The sequence below is a fragment of the Silene latifolia genome, unplaced genomic scaffold (assembly GCF_048544455.1).
Source record: "Silene latifolia isolate original U9 population unplaced genomic scaffold, ASM4854445v1 scaffold_119, whole genome shotgun sequence".
Taxonomy (NCBI): domain Eukaryota; kingdom Viridiplantae; phylum Streptophyta; class Magnoliopsida; order Caryophyllales; family Caryophyllaceae; genus Silene; species Silene latifolia.
In genome coordinates, this window is record NW_027413127.1 from 984,480 (window position 1) to 1,001,414 (window position 16,935).

Genomic DNA, 16,935 nt, shown 5'->3' on the forward strand with positions numbered 1-16,935 from the left:
CTTCCCATTATTTTAGTTATATATCTGTCACGATTATTATTTGTTTCATAAATCATGAATATGTTTGTGTTTTGTAGTTTTTTTTTATGTTTGAGGGAGTGTCAATGGTGGGTCGTCAGTGTTCATGGTTGGTTGTGTTTTTGAGACGGTTGGTGGTAGCTGGCATTGAAAATGGTGGAGGTGAGGCTAAAGTGGTGATGTGGTAGCGACGACGATGATGATGATTTTAAAGATGAAATGAATTGAATGTAGTCATCATTAACCATGTATATAAGGTCACTTCTTGTTAGACTTGTTGCTAGCCAACAACCTTTTCAACCTTCTTAACTAACTAGTCAACCCTGGTCAAAGTTAGTTATATATTGTTGCAAATTTATTTGTTGTTCCTCTTTTAATAACCTCAAGGTGATTTGTTTTATATAGAATTCTTATTCGTTTCATAAATAGGGTATGTCAGATTGAGGTCAGGAGTGTTAATGACGGATTGTCGACTCGTCATAGTTCATGGTAATTGGTTGTTGGCGTAGAAAATGATAAAATAATAACAATTTTGAACATAACTCGATAAACATGAACTGAATTGATTGTAGTCACTAGTAACACGGTACATAGGTCACTTTGTTAGACTTGTTGTTGACCAACAACCTTTCCAACCTTCTTAACTAACTAGTTCATCACGGTCAAAGTTAGTTATTTGTTGTTACAAGTTTGTTGTTCTTAGACCATCCCCAAGCAGAAGGCCGAGTTAATCGAATCACCAATATTTTTCCTCTTAATCACATCTTAATTATCTTGACCCACTTTCACCCTCCCAAGCCAGAAGGTCACGACCTAGGCCAGCAACCCAATCATTTTCCATTTTCCAACCAATGAGAGAGTACCACCTACCGGATCACCATACTCAACCAAAGGCCACCTTCCCCTTTTTTTACGGTTAGCCTTTTTTTTGTTTCCAGCCAATGGGAGAGTGCTACCTACCGGATCACCAACAAGGTCACCAACTCAACTGAAGATCATCAATTGACCCTGAGTACTTCAAGAGTTCAAGGTCACCAAAATCATCCTCTTAATCCTAATTTAAAGTGTTATTAAGGTGACAAAGTCTCACGACCCAGTCGATGACCTTGCTTGGGGACGGTCTTACAATAATAATCTCAATGTGCATTGTTTTTATATATTGCTCACCTTGGAGTGTAATAGTGTGTAACTTCACAGTTCATAGACTATACAACTGGATGTACAATGCGATTGTACATCCAGGGTTATTTTAGTCTTTCTCTAATACAATTATTAAGTCCTAAAATAACAAACCTAAAACAAATCAAACGTAATCCCTCTTCTCCATAACTGCTTCCCTATTCTAACTACTGATCTCCATCTTCTTCCCTTTATACAGATTAATCATCTTCTCCCTCTAAATTATTCAATCAACTATTACAACTCTCATTCTTCAATCAAAATCATTAAGAAATTAATCAATTTTTACCATCAATGGTGGACAGAGCTTTATTGGCTGATGACCGATGGCTCGAATTCTTTATATATCAATCTTTTTCCATTATGCCTTACTTAATCATCCCCTCCCTCTAATTTATTTAATCAACTATTATAACTCTCTTTCTTCAATCGAAATCAATTTTTATTATCGATGATTGATGACTGATGGCTCGAATTCTTCATATTTAAGCTCGAGTTCTATTGTCAATAACGCATTTAGTATGTGTAATAGCTCGACTTCTTAGATACTTCAAAAGCCTTGGGAAATTCAATTGGTAAGTCAAACATCAGGTGGAGCTTCAATGGCTAATGACTGATGGCTCGAATTTTTTTTATATAAGCTCGAGTTCTATGTTCAATAACACATGTATTATGGGTAATAGCTCGACTTCTTAGATGACTTGCAAAAGCCCTGAGAAATATAATTGACAAGTCATGTTTAATATCATACTGTTCAGCAACAGATCAATAAGGATATAAAAATAACTTAAAACTAGTTTGTATATAAAATTTCAACAAAAAACTCTACATTACAATTAGAATCAAAAGACTCTTTATAGACTCAAAATCTCATGTAATTAAAATGTTGTTGAACCATTAGTAGATGTAATGCTAAGAATTCGAAACATATACTAAAAATATGAAGAATTGTTGGAATGAAATGGGTAAACATAAGCTCAAAATATATAGCTCAAGTTCTTTATATATTAGCTCGAATTCTATATAATCCTCCACTTTATTTGCTACTTCATCCTTTTTTTTTATTCTCATTTTTCTAATATATATGAAAAATATTTTATTAAAATGGGAAGAAAATAGAAGAAAAACAGAGGAACTATATATATTCTCTCTCTAATTCCATGTTACTTCATTTCTTCATTATTGCTTCTTCAAAGTTCATCACTGACAAACTCAATTTAGTCCCTTAAATCTATGGAAAGTTTGATATTAAATTTAGAGATTTTTTTATAAAATAACCTCATATTTTTGCTAGTTTTACGTGGTACCTTTTATATTTCGTTACAGGCATATATATGTGGTGCCTCTAACTTTTATCAGTAGTTATTATTGTACCCCTAAATATTTATTCCGTTAATATTTGTGTTGTTGCTCTATTAAGTTATGTCTTAAACTACAAATAATCTCTTTTTCCCAACATTTATAACTAATCATTAACTAGCCACCTAACATCTTCTTCATTGCACCACCACTCGCGTCGTTGGCCTTGTTGCGCCCTCATTACACCACCATCAACTTCTGCTTAATCCACATTGCACCACCACCAACGTTTTCCTCTCCATCACCGCACCATCAATAGTTAATGATAAAAGTTAGGAGTACAACATATGTTTAAATAAAAGTCATGACATCAATTAACAGAACAAATTAGCAAAATAAACTGCTTACATCAATGGTTAATGATAAAAGTTAGGGGTACAACATATGTTTCGAAAAGTAAAGGAATACCATGTAAAAATCACAAAACACGGATTTTGGAACTCCAATCATCAGTTTAAGGTTTTGGTTGAGATAGTCTGGTTTCTTGACAAATTAATATGAAGAAAATCTCTTAAATTTATTTGACGCTTGTAACGGTCTTAAATACGAATTTATACTCGGATAAAAAGCTGGTATACTAAATATATACCAGTACGATACCAACACATTTAGTCTCTCCTTCTACAGAGTTACGTACCATCCTTAGGGAAGATATTTTTGGGGTAGCTATTCCCCGTATAATAGTTAACAGTTAATTTTTGGGGCTTAACCCCTCTTTCGCACCAAAAAAAAAAATATATACCAGTACGTCTCTGTCTTAAATATTAAAACGAGTCAAATACTACCACATGACACTAATAAAGACAAAACTTAAAACTTTTAGTATTTTCAGGATAACTCATCATGTAATTTAGTGTATATTTAACCCATTTTAAACTTGGAAAATAAGATAGCGACACCTGGTGTTACTCACTTTTAGTAACACCGGGGACGTTTTAGTAAATTATCAACAATTTTCGATTTACCCCTTTATTTTTTGAATTTCAAATTGTTTTATTAGAAAAGGGTAATGTGGGAAATATAATTTTTGTGATCAAATAATTAATGAAATTGATTGGAGGAAATTAGATTTAGCTAATTCGATCGTGGAAAGATCCTTGTCAATTTCATTTAATGGATGAAAAAATGAAAAATCTTGGAGAAATGATTTACAGGCTTCGTTTCCGGCACAACTTAGTTCAATTTTTTATGTAAAAATACACCGATTTACGAAAAATTGTTCTACTAAACAAGGCCATGAGCAAAAGAGAGCCATCAATTAGCCAACCATGGTTGTACTTCCTGTAGAAGTTGAGGAATGAGGAGGGTATGTCTTCTATTGTTGGCATTGTTGCTGGAAAATAATGGAACTCCAGATTTAATTTAAGCCAAATTTCATTAATACCCTTGCTAATTTTGGCGCAATTGTGAAATATAAAATTCGTTTGGGTGGGAAGATTAAAAGGAAAGATTTGATTTTAATTTATATTATTATTTTAATAAGGGTGTTACTCAAACTCGGTAACACCGGATGTCGCCCTATCACTTCCCTTTAAACTTAATACAAATAATGGGTCCATCTAAAAAGAGAATTTGTAAAATACATATCCAATTATCCATCGTTCATGACCCCTCAAAAGTCAGAATACAACGGCAAAGCACATAAACAATGTCAATCCCATAAATTTAGCATCAAGTTTTACTATAGACGGATATATTCGGCTATAGCAAGACACGGGTTAAATATTCTTAAAGTGATACTCCCTTCGTTATTTTATATATGTCATTCTCACATTTCGAGACACTCGCTTCCCTCTTCAATATCTCTCAAAATATATAAGTTAATAATATGAAATGTATACTCTTTTAAAAGCAAATTTTATGACGAATCTAATGATATAATTTTCATAATTTTTTCTTTAATATATTTTTGTATAATTGAAAGTGAAAGGCTTACCTCGTAAAACGAAAACGTCATATATAAAATAATGGATGGAGTAATATTTTTGGGTCCCGCTACGTAAGTTGTTGTTTGTCTTGTGTGTAATGTGATACAGAGTATGTTACTTGGTCCGTCTTTAGTTATAGACGGATAGTAATGAGATTTTGTGTAAATTTAGATAATTTGATTTAAAGTGACAATTGTTTAAGACTAATGAAATACACTTGCCTAATAGCCGTATTCCTCTAGAAAGTTGAGCTAAAGAGCGGCGGTCGCCAAACTTCTCATGCAAATTCATGCAAATATGCAATCATGCTACGATTATTTACTTATTTAGTGAAGAATAAGGAGTTTGGCAAGCTCGTGACATTGAACACATGCAAAAAGCATATAAATACTTCTTATTTGTTAAATCACTTGTGATATAGACTCTACCGATGCTTTAGAATAATTCTCTACGTTTATGAAAGTTACATAAAATACGTACGATATTAGCCATATAGTTTTGTTTCCTTGATAACATGGAATCCGAAGTCCTATCTTTTAGTGCATACTAAAGAAACCGTTTGATGATTTAAGTGATAGTCTGTAAATCACGCACGCATGAGATACTACATTTTAGCAACATCTAATTGTACGTCATTGTTGTTTCACTTCGTGAGTTATTGGAGACTGTCAGGATTTAAACCCGTGATTTAAACCCGTGATCTATTGGTCACACATGCTCTGATACCACATAGATGAACCAACTCAACCAAAACCTTAAAGTGATGGATGAGGCTCAACTATTATATTTATTCTTATTATTACCCTTTTTAACAAAATGATTGACTCAAAATCTTTACTATCGTTATAATTATGAGTAAAATTTGCCTGACTCACGCGATTTCAAAACACAATGTAATACTTCCCCCGTTCTAGTCAATTGTTGTCCTTTGATTTTGGTACAAAGACCAACGAAATATGAGGACAATAAATGACAGAGATACTCCAAAATGGAATAGGATAACAAATGACCTGGATTAAACAAAGGGAGTAACTGAGTAAGTATGTAAGTATCACCTATGCAAGTGAAAGGGTTGTGATTTAAGCTACTCTAAATCACATTACCTATCTAGTTTTAAGCTTAAAACGTATATTTTCTCATTTTAGATGATAATTTCTGATCATCATAGTATTGGTTTGGAAGACAAGGTATATAGCATAATTACAATCTCCTAGAAGCCTAGTGTATGTTGTTGTTTACCTAGCTGAACCTTGTGCTTCACGCTCTTGCACTTGTCATAACTCAAATCCTACACATTGATAACTTGACAAATGCAAATTGACACTCCCTAATTAATAAGAATAATCATGGAATCTATGTCCCTAGCTGGGATTGTAGTATGTATAGAGTAATAGTCTCTTCTTGAAAGTTAATTAACCTTCAATTTATTGCGTGAATAGTGGGTAGTTGAGTCTCATGAAGTAATAAAATTAATTTCTTTAGGACTAGTTTTGATCGGATCGAAAATCGTGATGATCAAAAATTGTTTGTTGATCGCATTGTAAAAGAAAAGATTCAAAGTCGTGCTAGTTATACGTCCATAATTATTTCATGTGAGATTAATAGATTGCTCTGATACCATGTGAAAAGTTCTTCTCAGCTAAAAGTTTTAATTTAAACTTAAGCTTTATTTAATAATTCTCTTTACGAGTAAAAATGGTTGATTATAGTAGAACACAATGGTTGTAGACATCTGGAGTTTCAAACGAGTTATTATAGCTAAGATTTTAAGTTTTCCATATATAACCGTGAAAGAAGAGAAAGATTGTGTGATTACTTAGTTCGGGAGAGTTGGAAAATTGAGACTAAAACAAATTTGTAATGTTGTTGACATTAGAACTGAACTCTCCCTTTTCAAAAGACTTGAATGAAGTTATTGTAACTTGTAAACATAATACCAAATATTTGAATTTGATGTTATTTTTTAAGAAGTTTACAGTAGTTAAGTTGCTGCGTAACTCGAAATTATCAACTCATATAGTTCTTTATTTACCTTATTTGCCCTTTGAAGATGAGTTGTTGAGAATTTGGAGTTTTTTGGTTGAAGTCGCCATTTCGAGTTAGAATAAATGGACGGGCTTCAATTCCTTGAATAATTGAATTGTATACTTCATATTTTTCACGCTATTTGAGTATTGAGTTAGTCTTGGATAAAGCGGTTTCAGACTAATATAGTCTTAAAACGGATCTATAACACAACTCTATTGGTGGATGGATAAATGCAGTTAATGTATTATACAACTGGTTGTATATACAACTTATTCAATATAGTTGAGCTTTGTTACAAAGTTATCGAGCTTTATTAACAAAATTATCGAGTTATGGTACAAAGTTATTAAGCTTAACTGAATAATTATTAAACTCAATAATTTCGTAAAATAACTCAATAACTTTGTACCATAGCTCAACAACTTTGTGTAAGAGCTCAACAACTTTGAGGCGGTTGTTCAATGCTATTGTACAACTGGTTTTAGGATAGTATTTGTGGGATAAATGTAGTCAATGAAAAATCATATTTTAGGATAAATTTGTATAAAACGTCTTACAATTCAGGTTTAAGACAAATCATATAAAAAGCCCATTAACAGTCCATTACGAACTCATTCTAAATGGGCCGATATATTACTATTTGAGTTTCAAATCCATAAACAAAACCCATTATTAAGCCCACATTAAAAAAAGAAAAAAAAAAGGTCGGTGAAACTTTCATATTTCTATATATCTTCATTCATCTCTCTAGAATTCCAACTCTTCTCTCATTCACTTCACAAAAATCAATTGCATCTTTTATTCCTTCAAATCTTTACCCTCACTTTTAACCTTATTTACTGCGCATATTTACTCGGGCATTCCTCCGTTTTACCCATCTCGCTTTCTGTAAGTTTCTCTTTAATCCCACTTTGTATATTTACTTAATTAATTACTTTATTTATATGTTTTTGTTAGGGTTTTTCATCTTGTTTAAGGTTTAGTATAAAATTCTCCGTATCGATTTGCTATTAGCTTGGTTAACTATGATTATTGTTGTTTTCTTTGGGTGGGTCTCTTTTAGTTGATAGAGTTAATCGGCCTAGTGGTTAAGACGGAGGTTTGTGGACAATATGTGTCCGGTTCGAATCCCGCTCCCCGTATATTGTAACTACATTGTATTGTATTGCCCTTGTGACTCATTTAACACGGAAAAAAAAATTGAGTTAATTGAACTATTCGCTTTATTGTTTTATGCTGCGGATGTTACCTCACTGATATGTTGGCACTGTTGTGAGATCATATGTGTTCAATCTATTGCCTTTTTGTGCGTGAGTGTATTGATAATTTTCCCTGCTCGACGTTTTTTAAATGATTCAAGGGCATTGGATCTTTGTGCGCGAGTGTATTGAGAATGTTCCCTGCTCGGTGTTTTTTAAATGATTCAAGGGCATTGGATATTTCAAATTTGAGTGAAATATCTGTATGGTTGTTTATTGTCCGGGCTTAGTTTTATGGAAATTTGAGGGCATTGGATATCGATGAGAAACGAGTCAGATGACTAATTGAGCTTAGGTGTTTCTTTTTCCTCTGATTGGAATATTGGGTGGTTGTGGATTTAAGGGGTGACGTTGAACCTTAGTGAAATGTTGATCGCATAACGGGGCCATAATACATATTAGTCATCAGTTTGTCGCTTCTAACTATAGATGAAGGGGTTTAGTGGGATCTCCCATTTAGCCTGCCGTCCGCTTTAAAACCCTGTGGTCAACCTGTAATCTATTAAAGTATCATCCTCAATAGTGTAAATAATTTTAACGGAATGGAAGAATGTAAAGTGAGTGAAGTTTCGGTCCAAGTGGCTAATAAGTGGAAAAATTACAGAGGTTGAGTAATGGCTCCTAATTTATACAGGGTATGCTATATGTAAATTTTTTTAATAAAAGAAAAACAGTGTTGACATATGAGTGATTGATTGGTTTGATGGAGCCTCTCCCAACTCACCACCCATCTGTTGCCCGTTGCCCGCTTTCATCTGTTTTTCAGGTTTTATTTGCTCGCGGTAATTGCAGCCTCTCAGTTTTCATCCATCGTATTTTATCATTGGGTGGGCTATTGTGGTTCGAGTAATTGTTTTTGCAACTTGCTTGGTTTGTGTTGTTTGGGTGTCTTTTAGTTAATCGAGCTAAATCGGCTTTGTTGTTTTCTCTGCACCATAGAGGTCATAGCTTAGGGTTTAAGACTGCCTAGACTGGTGTATGTGGACAATAGGTGTCAAGTTCGAATCCCGCTTCTCATGTATTATACCTATATGGTATTGCCTTGCGGCTCATTTAACACCGAAAAACTAAGTTAATTGAATAATTCGCTTTCTTATTTGATGCTACGGTAGTCACATGTTTGGTTGATGGAAAAAATTTTGAATCGGATGTTACCTGACTTATATGTGGGCACTGTTGTGAGATTATACTTGTTCAATCTGTTGGCCTTTTGCGCACGGTTGTAGTGAAGATGTTTCTTAATCAACGTTTTTTGGATGATTCAAGTGCATTGGATATTTCAAATTTGTTAAAAACCGCTGTATAATTTGCTTTTGTTTATGGTTGTTTTGAGGAAATTTGAGGGCATTGGATAATGTTGAGAAACGTCTGATTGAGAGTAGGTGTTAATTTCTCCTTCGATTGGAATCTTGGGTGGTAGTGGATTTAGTGTGACATTGAACCCAAACGACTAACTAGGGATGACCACGGCTTCGGTTTGTGTATCCGTTGGACACTCACCTGTCGTCCACTTTAAAAACTACACCTGGTCCATGGCATCCATCTAATCATAACCTGCACATAAGTAAACAATTTTTGTAGAGTGGAAGGATTTAAAGTGAGAGCGAAGTTTCTGTCTAAGTGGCTAGTGAGTGGAAAAATTAGGGCAATTGAGGAATGACTCCTAATCAATACGGGTTATATTATGTATATTTTGTTTGATAAGAGAATAACATCAGGTATTCGGGTGACATAGCAGTGGTTAATTTGATGAAGCCTCACCCAACTCACCACCCACCTGTTGTCCACCTTCATCCTTTTATTTCAGATTTATTTACTCGCTAATAGTTGCAGTCTTTCGGTTTCCATCCATTGTATTTGATTTTTATTGTTGGGTGGTCTAATGAGGTTTGGGTGATATTGTCATCCCTAGTTGTAAGTGGTATTGACTATTTGAGTAATATTATGAGACGATTACCTACAATCAACCCTTGTGTTTGGGAATACAGAATACGGCATGTTGTTATACATTACCCTAGGTTACCTGTTTAGCATAACTCTACTTATTGAGAAATCGCATGTCTGTAGCTGTTCAAACAGCAAGTGTTTGTCTTTGCAGAACTTAATTGACTGGATATTTCGCTCCCCCCTCGTTTCAGTCATAATTCTCTTACGCCTTTTCCCTATCTGACGCTGTTTCAGTGGAGTTGAAGGAGAAAGTGGGTTGATATACAAGGGCTATTTATGTCTTTTTTTTTTTCCTACGAGGGAGAGAGTTATTGTAATTGACATGTGATGTTTCAAATTTAGCAAATATTGCCAACCTGTTTCCATGATGCTTGTTATGCTGCTGTAATTTACTCGAGTCGGTGTACCATAGTAAGGACTGCTTGTTATGGCTGCTCTAAATGTTAAATCCTTGCTGTGATTGCTTACTGCCTATGCTCTGCATCTTCGAGTTCTCAATATTCACTTCGATTTTGTATGTCCTTGATGCAGGGAAACCTAGCCTGCGAAATCCGAAGCAATGGCCAAGCATCACCCCGATCTTATCATGTGCAGGAAACAGCCAGGGATTGCTATCGGACGACTATGCGAGAAATGTGATGGAAAGTGCGTGATCTGTGATTCCTATGTCCGACCATGCACACTCGTACGAGTCTGTGACGAGTGCAACTACGGGTCATTCCAAGGAAGATGTGTTATTTGTGGTGGAGTCGGGATCTCAGATGCCTATTATTGCAAAGAATGTACTCAGCAGGAGAAGGACAGAGACGGGTGCCCGAAGATTGTGAATCTAGGAAGTGCAAAGACTGATCTGTTCTACGAACGGAAGAAATATGGATTCAAGAAACGATGATGACCGGGAATTCTTTGGCTAAATTTGCTTCTATCTTCATCAGTGGAGATTGAACTTACAAAGCCTGCATTATTATCTGCTAGTCCCATCTTTAATAGACTTGTACTGACAAAAATTCGAGTGGATTTGAACTTAAGTAACGAGTGGTTTTGCTCGTGGTTATATTTATGTATCACTATCCGACTGTTTTGTGTATGAAAGTTTGAGATATCTTTCTGCCGTTGTGTTTATGTGGATCGATCATCACAGCCCAATACACGATCCTCTCTTAAGGAAGACGATGGCCAATAGTGGCATAAGTCACTGCATGTTCATATGTTATAGGCATGCCAGTTCATAAGTTTGATTACCTGAGTATTCACATTGATATACTGAATACTCCATTTCGATAAATCACGGCTTTCTATAAAATTAGCAATTATACATGCTAGTATTTTCCTTTCGATACTAATTTTACCGGCGTTGGCTCCATGCATAACCAGTTCAATAGATAATTAGGCACGGTCTACAGCTATGTTACTCCTGATCCAAAACGAAGCCGTCTGGGGAAAGTAGGAAACTAGGTAAGAGTGTTGTGATCAAATTGAGTATAGAATTGTTGATACAAATGATCATTATGAAGAGCAAATTATATTAAGAATCTTAGATAACCCCGAATTCAGAAAATTGCCATCTTGTACAAAAATGATAGTCTGAACCAAAATGATCTTCCAGAATCGTTTCAGTTTTACAACCAAAAGATTAACCTACAGTATCAATTGACATCATTGCGAACTCTTTCATCTTCTCTAGAAACAAAACTAGCTTCAAAACTTGCGCAAGTTCTTATGCAAGTTATCGCATCAGCTTTACAAAAAAAGGCACCACCAGTGAGGCACCGTGTCCTGAGTGAGTTACTTTTTCGAATATTCGCCCCCTTGAATAGGATAAAATCTGCAAAACCAGCAGTCAGAATGTCAGATTATAAATTCAAGAGACACAGAATAGAAATAAACCAAAAACTGTGATGCGTAGACATTATATGTATCAATTCACAAATGCCTCATATAAACAAGCATCATAAAGCATGCATGGTAGGTGGTTACATATTTAATTAATATTTAAATAATATTAGTGGCTTCTAATTTTATCTAAAATAATTTGACAGACGACGCCACAAGTGGCCTCCGTGTATATCACAATCCTTGAGCATTTAAATACAATCAGACCAAGTAAAATGACTCGCTTAATTGTATGCACTTCTCAATGAAGTAGCTGTTGCTCGACCCATTCTAGATGCAATTTTCATACTGTCATCCAAAACAACCTCTATCTAAGACAAATGAAGAAGGATATCGTCAACAAAGGCGGGAAGAAGTAAAAACCTGAGGAAACTAGTTTATCTCTTTAAGTGGCTAGTGACTACGCTTTCTCTTCTTCCCCTTCCCCTTCTTGCCGTTGCTGCGGTCCCTTTTGCTTGATGCGTCCTTACTACCTTCCTTCTTGTTTGCCTTTTTTGGGATTCCCTTTTTGGATTTAATATCGCGTTTAGAGGGAGGTGACTCATCCATGGGCTCTTCATCCATGCGCTCTTCATCTTCATCTTCGTCTGAGCTCAATACCAGCTCTTCAACAATATCTTCATCCACTGCTTTCGCTTGATGCTTTTCCGTTTTCTTCTTTTTCTTCTCCTTTGGAGACTTGTCCCTGAAATCCAAACAATCCATCATAGGCAAAGAATTAACCGAAATTCTCCAATAAGACGGTCTTACAAAGCCTCCGTTTACTCACTAATAAATCACAACTATGGAATTTAGACAACCATCAAAGGCTATTTTTTCCAAATTACTTGACACAAAAAAATTAAATAAATAGAATTTATATCACGAGTTTACGAGTTTATCATACCTTGCTTCTTTTTCTAGTAGCCAGGAGGAATTAAAGACTGCGGCACCTTCACCTTCAGCATCATTTTCCTCATCACTATCCATTTCTTCATCACTATTGACTGGTTTCTTACCGAAGGACGCTGAATCTTTACCATAAAGAACACTGCGTAGAATATGGCCACTTCAGTATCCCCACAGAAAAAAAGAACTAAAAAAAATACATATAGCGAAGTATCAACTAGAGTCGTCAAAAACCTGGATTCCATTAAGGAGTCATTTCTTTGTTGGGCCCTTTGGCGCAGTGCGGCAACGTATTTTGACAGGGGGCTCTTACCAGACTTCTTCTCATCCTAGAATTACAGAGGCAGTTCACAATATCATGGTTACCAGATTCGTAATACGACAATTAGACTTTGTAATACGTAAATAATGATCAATAAAGAAATCGGTACAGAGTTGAAATACCAACCTCAAGGAAAGACGAAATAGCAGGATCATTTGGCATCAGGGAGAATTTTGCACGACTTTCGTTAGTAAATTCTGAGGTGGCTTCAATCTGAGAGGCGTGGAAAATCATCGCTTAGCACATTGAGCATAACAAAGGGAGGGAAAAAAACAGAAGGAACTTATGTTTCAACTATTTGTAGAGGAAAAAAAAGACGGTACCTGACGAACAAGTTCCCTAATTTCTTTGCGGAACCTCTCAACTTTGGTTGTTTTGCTAAAGGTGCGCAGTCTAACACCTGGGATAAAAGACAATTCAAAGAAAGCCACAGAATAACTCCACTGAGCCAAATGTTCACCAAGTTCTTCAATAACTGAAGACACGCATGCCTCCTGAAACGACCGAGTTTTCAGGGCTGGTTTGCTAACCTACAAAAAGGCAATCACTTGTGTGTCAAATGGGGAAAAAGAAAGTACCGACTAACTCACACCTTTGAGCACTGAAGAGTCAACATAACAGATGTACCTTAAGTATGATACGTAAGTCAGCAGCTTTACCAACACCTCCAGTAGGGGGAGTATGTAATTCTTTCATCTCTAACATATCCAAAAGGAGCATAGACACGGGAATGAAAGTGTTGGTTGCAGCAGCAATGCGGTTGAGCATTCTAATACAACGTATCCGGAGAGGAAAGTACCGTGAAGTTGGGACTAAGCGTGTCACACCGTAAATTATCTGGGTCAATGGATAAGCAAGGGGCTTGAATTCAGCATCAGAACCATATTCGCACATTGCTCCAGTCCAAAGCTCGAGACAACTGATAAACTTCCACTCATAAACTTTCCGAAAAGCTTCCTGCAAAAATAGAGAAAGGAAACAAAAAAATTGTTAGATGTGTCTTTGCCAAATAAGAAATTTATATCTAGCCTTCACCTAATATTAAGCTACAACAGTTAATCAAACTAGAAATCTGTAAGGAAAAAACACCCGGCATTCAATAATAAAGATACATCCTAATCTAACAATGTTCATGAACATCCAAGAGCATATCACAATTCGTAAATCAATCAAGAATCAAGAGTGTATTTATATTTGAAAGTTCCCAATTGAACTCAACCAACTAAACGGAAACCACAATATATTTTAAAGGCCACTGACCTTTGTCTTCAAACTCAACGCTTCACGCAAGATAGTCGCCAATTGTCGGATGTAAACAAAGCCATGCTGGTATGCTGATGACAGATCAACACTCAAAAGTAAAATGAAGCATTGTCTAAGAAGGTGGATGTGCTGCAACTTTGTTGTATTTACATACTGGCAGTTCATGACGTAAGCTTTGTATGAGCCTTTCAAGCACTCATCCAAACAATCCGTCCCTAGCCGAACACATAGATCTCTCAAGAACAAAAACGCAGCAGCTGTAAGGGCCCCACCTCCTGTACCCCAGAAATGAATAGCCACCTGAGAAATTTCACAGATGCCACATTTACCAGTCACTCTTCAGAGCAGCAATTTCAGAAAAGGTATGCAATTTTTAAACTAAAATAACATAAATGTGTAACTTTCAGCTGAAGCGTTATGAATGTTTCAACATTGTCAGAGATCATCAGACAAAGATATAAGAGAACATATAAAAGTTCACACAGCTACTATTTTTTTTATTAATTTACAATATCAATTGAACCAAGATGTAATCTTTGAAATATAATGCTTAGTTATGATCTCAAATTTTAGATCCACAGAAAAGTTTGGATTACTGTCTAGCGCCAATTTGACTAGAGCATGAGATTCATCTGTCAAAAAAAAGAACAATTCAAACTCAGCAAAATAAATGGCAATCAGACCTTTATAAACTTCCTCAGTAAGGTGGGGAAAGCAGCCATAAACAAAGTCGAGTGCTTAAGTCGTCGCAACGTAAACGAGATCTCCTTTGCATCTGTCATCCGATTTAAAGCATGTAAAGAGTTCCCAAGATACGACTTTATCATATGATTGTACTTCTTCCACGGTTTTGTATCTTTCACATTCAGTACCATCTCTTTCTTCCCTCCATAAGAAGGAAGGTTCATCAACTTTCTCAGAACCCTGTCCATTTTACATAGAGTGACAACCATAATCTTGTTAAGAACATCATTAGACATGCCAGATAACTTTGCAGTGGAAGTATCATCGCTATCTGCATAGTGACAAGCTGTTTTGAAGGCTTTAAGCAGATTGCGTATGGGGGCAATTTTCCCCTCTTTGTCAATAGCGTTACACCAAGAATTAACCATATCCATTGTGATAATACTCTTAGATGGCTTTTCTTCCTCTTCACCCTCACTAATTGCATGTTCCCCGCCCTCGTCATCGTCGACATCTTCATCTTCATCTTCAAGATCTTTATCCTCATCAGTTTCAGCATCATCTTCACCAGCATCACTATCATCTTCACCAGTTTCAGCATCATGATCACCAGTATCAGTATCATCCTACACAAAAGCAGAACTTTAAAACTTAAAAGCACAAACTCAATTAATATAGAACAAGCTCAAGTATACAAGCAGTAGGGTTACTCACATCGAAGGCATCATCATCAAATTCCAGTAGCTCCTTGTCGACATCTTTCAAGTAATCGTAAAATTCAGGTTGCTGCACAATGACAAGGCCAGTCACTTATCTGATCCACTAGACAAAATTTACAGCAACGAAAAATCCAAGTCAACCAAATCACAGCTCCACCTATGTTAGTCAAACACGAGATTTGGACACGGCATCAATGCCAAGTAAATCTAATCGGGTCTAAGTAACATAGAGGTCACCATATAGAGGTTCCAAACGATATACTCCTTCCGCCTGAATTATTTGTTACCTAGGCTTAAACCCCTCTTTACAAAGAATAAAATGCAGAAGAGCCAATTCCCACCTCCACCTTTGTCACTTCGACACTCGACTTGGACACACATCTATGCCAAATACATCCAATCGTGTCTAAGTAGCATAGAGTTCCGCAAACTCATGAACCATATAGTTGTTCCAAAAGATACACTCCATCATCCCACTCATTTGATCAAAAAATACTCCTCGCAAAGAATAGAAATTAAACAATTGACTGGGACGGGGAGTAGTAACTAAAGCAAACGAGAGTTCAGGCAAGTCGCTAACCGTTTCCTTAAGCAACTCCAATTGTTTCTTATGTTCTTTAGCTTCCTTCTTAGTAACTGGACCCTTCCCATTACCAACATCATCACCATCATCTAATACATCAGTATTACGTATTGTTTTCGCTGTAATTACATTCAAACAACAAACCCGTCATACAAAACACCATTATAAGCTCAAAAAACAATCTGGGTAGCTAAAATTAATACAAAGATTGCACCTTTTTTCTTTGAACCCATGATTTAGCAATCAAATTTGAACTGCCAAAAAAACCCAATTCAGAATCATTTCAGCAGTAATCATCAAATAATGGGCAACTAATTCTACCAAAAATACAATTAAATAACCATAGAAAATACAGTAATTTAAAAATTCAAATGTCATTTTGATTAAATGATGAACAATTTAACAGACAAAAAAAATGCAAACAAATCAATAAGAACAATAAATAAATGAGAAAAGGAGATTGAAATCAAGGTATAGGGAATTACCAAGTGAAGGATAGAGATTGTTGAAGTACAGAAAAATGGCAGCCAAGTAGAGAAGGAAGGAAGAACGGTAAGGGATGAGGAAAGACTCTGGCTAAATTACTCTTCGTAAACCCTAAACCCTTTTGTTAATTTTCTTTTTTTATTTCATTTTTAGGGGAAAAAAAATGAATAGTAAAACGGGTTTTTTAACATGTGCGACCCGGAAACCCGACATGAAATTTAAGTTAGCGAGTTAAAGTTAAGAGGGTTGTGAAATTATGAGTTGAGACTCATTTATGTGACTAGGTTGATGTGGATTTCAGAACACGGAATATATTGGATTAAGATTGAATTTTTCAACACAAAATTGACAAGAATGACTTATTTATCTAAATTGATCA

At 35.6% G+C, this 16,935-nt stretch overlaps 2 protein-coding genes across 2 annotated transcripts; one reads left to right on the top strand and one right to left on the bottom strand.

Annotated features, from left to right (window-relative positions):
* The first annotated feature begins 7,280 nt into the window (after positions 1 to 7,280).
* On the top strand, positions 7,281 to 10,886 carry LOC141637562 (PHD finger-like domain-containing protein 5A). Its single transcript, XM_074447062.1, has 2 exons — positions 7,281 to 7,400; positions 10,250 to 10,886. The coding sequence occupies exon 2, from the start codon at positions 10,278 to 10,280 to the stop codon at positions 10,608 to 10,610; it is 333 nt and encodes a 110-aa protein (XP_074303163.1). The 5' UTR covers positions 7,281 to 7,400; positions 10,250 to 10,277; the 3' UTR covers positions 10,611 to 10,886.
* A 284-nt stretch (positions 10,887 to 11,170) lies between these two features.
* Positions 11,171 to 16,669, bottom strand: LOC141637520 (nucleolar complex-associated protein 2-like). The gene is made up of 13 exons (XM_074446998.1): positions 16,556 to 16,669; positions 16,285 to 16,324; positions 16,068 to 16,189; positions 15,483 to 15,554; positions 14,768 to 15,394; positions 14,082 to 14,384; positions 13,449 to 13,778; positions 13,145 to 13,351; positions 12,948 to 13,034; positions 12,734 to 12,828; positions 12,498 to 12,641; positions 11,975 to 12,296; positions 11,171 to 11,543 (listed from the first exon to the last, which is right to left on the bottom strand). The coding sequence occupies exons 2-12, from the start codon at positions 16,301 to 16,303 to the stop codon at positions 12,005 to 12,007; spliced, it is 2,298 nt and encodes a 765-aa protein (XP_074303099.1). The 5' UTR covers positions 16,304 to 16,324; positions 16,556 to 16,669; the 3' UTR covers positions 11,171 to 11,543; positions 11,975 to 12,004.
* Positions 16,670 to 16,935: the final 266 nt, after the last annotated feature.